This window comes from Rhincodon typus, chromosome 15 (assembly GCF_021869965.1).
Source record: "Rhincodon typus isolate 14 chromosome 15, sRhiTyp1.1, whole genome shotgun sequence".
Taxonomy (NCBI): domain Eukaryota; kingdom Metazoa; phylum Chordata; class Chondrichthyes; order Orectolobiformes; family Rhincodontidae; genus Rhincodon; species Rhincodon typus.
In genome coordinates, this window is record NC_063346.1 from 54909068 (window position 1) to 54914282 (window position 5215).

The 5215-nt window shown below is 49.9% G+C and overlaps 1 protein-coding gene across 1 annotated transcript in view; it reads right to left on the minus strand.

The window, feature by feature from the left end:
• Window positions 1-4238, minus strand: part of LOC109916471 (glutathione S-transferase A-like) — a 13770-nt gene extending 9532 nt beyond the window's left edge. The window contains exons 1-3 of the mRNA XM_048605574.1: window positions 3962-4238; window positions 3738-3803; window positions 3406-3537 (exon numbers count right to left, since the gene is read on the minus strand). Of these exons, the coding sequence (XP_048461531.1) occupies window positions 3406-3537; window positions 3738-3803; window positions 3962-4129 (366 nt within the window). The 5' untranslated portion in view covers window positions 4130-4238. The remainder of the gene's footprint in view (window positions 1-3405; window positions 3538-3737; window positions 3804-3961) is intronic.
• Window positions 4239-5215: the final 977 nt, after the last annotated feature.

Here is a 5215-nt window from a genome sequence, read left to right on the forward strand (position 1 = left end):
TGGGGAGATTTTGAAGCTTGTGAAGTCCACATTGATACCATTGGGCTGCAGGGTTCCCAAGCGGAATATGAGTTGCTGTTCCTGCAACCTTCCGGTAGCATCGTTGTGGCACTGCAGGAGACCCAGGATGGACATGTCGTCTGCGGAATGGGAGGAGGAGTTGAAATGGTTCGCGAATGGGAGGTGCAGTTGTTTAGTGTGAACCGAGCGTAAGTGTTCTGCAAAGCGGTCCCCAAGCCTCCGCTTGGTTTCCTCGATGGAGAGGAGGCCACAAGGGGAACAGTGGATGCAGTATACCACATTAGCAGATGTGCAGGTGAACATCTGCTTGATGTGGAAAGTCTTCTTGGGGCCTGGGATAGCGGGGAGGTGTAGGGGCAGGTGTAGCACTTCCTGTAGTTGCAGGGAAAAGTGCCGGGGGTGGTGGGGCTGGAGGGGAGTGTGCAGTGGACAAGGGAGTCACGGAGAGAGTGGTCCCTCCGGAAAGCAGATAAGGGTGGGGAGGGAAAAATATCTTTGGTGGTGGGGTCAGATTGCAGATGGCAGAAGTATCGGAGGATGATGCATTGGATCCGGAGGTTGGTGGGGTGGTACGTGAGGACGAGGGGGATTCTGTTTTGGTTGTTATTGCGGGGAGGGGGTGTGAGGAATGAGTTGCGGGAAATGCAGGAGACACGGTCGAGGGCGTTCTCGACCACTGGGGTGGGGGGGGAGTTGCGGTCCTTGAAAAACGAGGACATCTGAGATGTACGGGAGTGGAATGCCTCATCCTGGGAGCAGATGCGGCGGAGGCGAAGGAATTGGGAATAGGGGATGGCATTTTTGCAGGAAGGTGGGTGGGAGGAGGTGGATTCGAGGTAGCTGTGGGAGTCGATGGGCTTGAAATAGATATCGGTTTCTAGGTGGTTGCCGGAGATGGAGACAGAGAGGTCCAGGAAGGACAGAAAGGTATTAGAGATGGTCCAGGTGAACTTAAGGTTGGGGTGGAAGGTGTTGGTGAAGTGGATGAACTGTTCGAGCTCCTCGTGGGAGCACGAGGCGGCACCGATACAGTCATCAATGTAACGGAGGAAGAGGTGGGGTTTAGGGCCAGTGTAGGTACGGAAGAGGGATTGTTCCACGTAACCTACAAAGAGGCAGGCATAGCTTGGGCCCATGCGGGTACCCATGGCCACCCCCTTTGTCTGTAGGAAGTGGGAGGAATTGAAAGAGAAGTTGTTGAGGGGGAGGACGAGTTCGGCTAAGCGGATGAGGGTGTCAGTGGAGGGGGACTGGTCGGGCGTGTGGGACAGGAAGAAGCGGAGGGCCTTTAGGCCATCTGTATGGGGAGTGCAGGTGTAGAGGGACTGGACGTCCATGGTAAAGATGAGATGTTGGGGACCGGGGAATTGGAAGTTCTGGAAGAGGTGGAGGGCATGGGTGGTGTCACGGACGTAGGTACGGAGTTCCTGGACCAAGGGGGAGAAAATGGAGTCCAGATAGATGGAGATAAGTTCAGTGGGGCAGGAGCAGGCAGAGACAATGGGTCGACCAGGGCAGTCAGGTTGTGGATTTTGGGAAGGAGACAGAAGCGGGCGGTGCGGGGTTGGGGGAACGATGAGGTTGGAGGCTACCTAGAATACACCTCCTCCCACCCACCTTCCTGCAAAAATGCCATCCCCTATTCCCAATTCCTTCGCCTCCGCCGCATCTGCTCCCAGGATGAGGCATTCCACTCCCGTACATCTCAGGTGTCCTCGTTTTTCAAGGACCGCAACTCCCCCGCCGCCCCAGTGGTCGAGAACGCCCTCAACCGTGTCTCCCACGTTTCCCGCAGCTCATGCCTCACACCCCCTCCCCGCAATAACAACCAAAATAGAATCCCCCTCGTCCTCACGTACCACCCTACCAACCTCCGGATCCAATGCATCATCCTCCGACACTTCCGCCATCTGCATTCCGACCCTACCACCAAAGACATTTTTCCCTCCCCACCCTTATCTGCTTTCTGGAGGGACCACTCTCTCCGTGACTCCCTTGTCCGCTCCACACTCCCCTCCAGCCCCACCTCACCCGGCACTTTTCCCTGCAACCGCAGGAAGTGCTACACCTGCCTCTACACCTCCCCCCTCACCCCCATCCCAGGCCCCAAGAAGACTTTCCACATCAAGCAGATGTTCACCTGCACATCTGCTAATGTGGTATACTGCATCCACTGTTCCCCTTGTGGCCTCCTCTACATCGGGGAAACCAAGCAGAGGCTTGGGGACCGCTTTGCAGAACACTTACGCTCGGTTCGCACTAAACAACTGCACCTCCCAGTCGCAAACCATTTCAACTCCTCCTCCCATTCCGCAGACGACATGTCCATCCTGGGTCTCCTGCAGTGCCACAAACGATGCTACCGGAAGGTTGCAGGAACAGCAACTCATATTCCGCTTGGGAACCCTGCAGCCCAATGGTATCAATGTGGACTTCACAAGCTTCAAAATCTCCCCTCGCCCTACTGCATCCCAAAACCAACCCAGCTTCTCCCCGCCTCCCTAACCTGTCCTTCCTCCCACCTATTCCCTCCTCCCACCTCAAACCCCACCCCCATCTCCTACCTACTAGCCTCATCCCGCCCCTTGACCTGTCCGTCCTCCCTGGACTAACCTATCTCCTCCCTACCTCCCCACCTACACTCACCTTTACTGGCTCCATCCCCGCCTCTTTGACCGGTCTGTCTCCTCTCCACCTATCTTCTCCTCTATCCATCTTCTATCCACCTCCCCCTCTCTCCCTATTTATTTCAGAACCCCCTTCCCCTCCCCCATTTCTAGGCCCGAAATGTCAGCCTTCCTGCTCCTCTGATGCTGCTTGGCCTGCTGTGTTCATCCAGCTCAACACCTTGTTATCTCACTTCTCCCTGGAGTCAGCTTAACAGGGAGAGATGGCTCCTGCAGGTTCTCGCTACCCAATGTTTTAGGTCAGCGCTGAAACTGATTCTGTTTATTTAGCAAAACCAGAAATTGCTGCAAAGGCACCTCTGGTCTGGCAGCATCTGTGGAGAGAAAAATCAAGAGTTAACATTTGAGGTCCAGCGACTCTTCCTCAAATCCTTCTTTATTCTCTCCACAGATGCTGCCAGACCTGCTGTGCTTTTGCAGCAATTTCTGTTTTGTTTGATTTACAGCGTCCGCAGTTCTTCAATCCGTTTATCTCACTATCCAATTTCCATGCCAGAGCTAACGATACATCATTTCGTAGCTCCAACCCCCAGGAAACAGGGGGGGGGCTAAAAAAAAGCCGCACATTCCCTCCCACCACACCCCAGGAGAGGCTGTTAGCAAGAGTGCCTGTTAAGTTTGCACAGTTGGTAACTCTGTAACATTAGCCTGCAAATTTAAGACCAGAGTAAAGCAAAACAAAACAGCGGGAATAAACTGCAATGCAAGCTCCGGAAATCGTACCCAGTTTTTCGTGCAGGGTCAGGACCTCGTGCATTCTCTGATAAACAAGAGCCTGTTCATCCCCAGTGTCTGGAATCAGTTGGGTACCTTGGGACTTGAACTGGTTCTGCAAGAGAGAAAACCGTGTTTTTCATAAACAAACTAAGACGCCAGCAGCATTTAAATGAACCGTAAGGCTAAAGGAGCCTGCCTTCAAATGGTATACCTCGGCTCCAGCTGCAAAATAATTCAACATTTGTGGAAAAAAACATCCTTAAAAGAGCGCAACGATTTCGAAGATTTTCGCCTCACCCCCATCCCACTTACCTCCAAATACAGACAGGCTCCAAAAGATTCATTCAAAATAGTGTCCCCATGGCGGAAACACGGCAACTGTAATGCAATTTGCAAAGTGTTATTTTTTTTTGCATAAAATACATTTTTTTAACAAAAGAGAACACACTGTACTGTAGCCCATAATTTACAAGCTAACTCTTCTGTCACAAGAAACAAAGTTTCTCAAGAGGAGGCGCGATATATCAAACCGTCACCTGGCCCCTTGGATTAATTGCCATAATTTCGGACGATTTATGCTCCATTTTTTCAAAAGACAACAACTTCTGCTCGTATCCCTGCAATTTCTTCTCTTCCAAGGCGATCATGATCCTCCAGCAGGGTGGGGAACCGGAGCCCCAAAATAAGAACATAGTCTCAGCCATTCTGCACTTAGCTCTACTGTTGCTGCTCCCACAAAATAAATCACGTCCTTATCTACCAGTTTCTCGTTCACAGCTCGTCTTTATATGTTCAGACTGCCTGAGGTGACGCAATTTACTATCTATCGCAACTCCCAGTGCAGCACCATCTAAAGACTAGCATCAATTCCTTTTTTATATACATAGGATATGGTGGAGAGTCCAACATTTGTTTCCCATCCCATCCCTAAAGCTGCCTTCTTGAACCACTCCTGTCCTTGGAGTGTACGAATACCTCCCATTATTGTTAGAATTCCAGGATTTTGACCCAAGAATGAATACTAATTCCATATCAAATAATAGCATGGGATCTTACACATGCCTGAAAGGAGATTGGAACTCCAGTGTGATTGCCAAAGGGGAAATTGTCAAAAGTAGATTGGCACTTTTTGAAGAGGTAACAGAAGTGATAGATGGAGGAAGAGCTATTGGTGTGGTGTTCAAGGAATTTGAAAGGGCATTCAATGTAATTTCACATAACAACCTTGTGACAGAAGCTATTTCTCACGGAATAAAATAGCCAGGGGATACAACATTTGTTGAGTAATAGCAAATGGAGAGTAATAGTCAATGGACATGTTTCAGGCTGGAGGAAGGTTTGTAGTGAAGCTCCCTAGGTGTCAATGTTATGGCCTTACTTTTCCTGATATAGAAATAATCTTGATCTCAGCATACAGGGGACAGTTTCAAAATTTGTGGATGATTGTAAACAGTGAACAGCACAGTGTAGAAAATCAAAAAAGATATAGCCAAGCTAATGTGGTATGTGGATTGGTGGCAGATGAAGTTCAATACAGAGAAGTGTGAGTTAATACATTTTGGTAGGAAGAACACAGACATAATACAAGATGTACAATTCTAAAGGGATGCAGGAGCAGAGGGATGTGGGTGTACATAGAGTCATACAGTACAGAACAGACCCTTTGTTCCAAATAGTCCATGCCGAACATAATCCCAAACTAAACTAGTCCCACCTGCTTGCTCCTGGCCCATATCCCTCCAAACCTTTCCTACTCATTTACTTATCCAAATATCTTTTAAACATTGCAA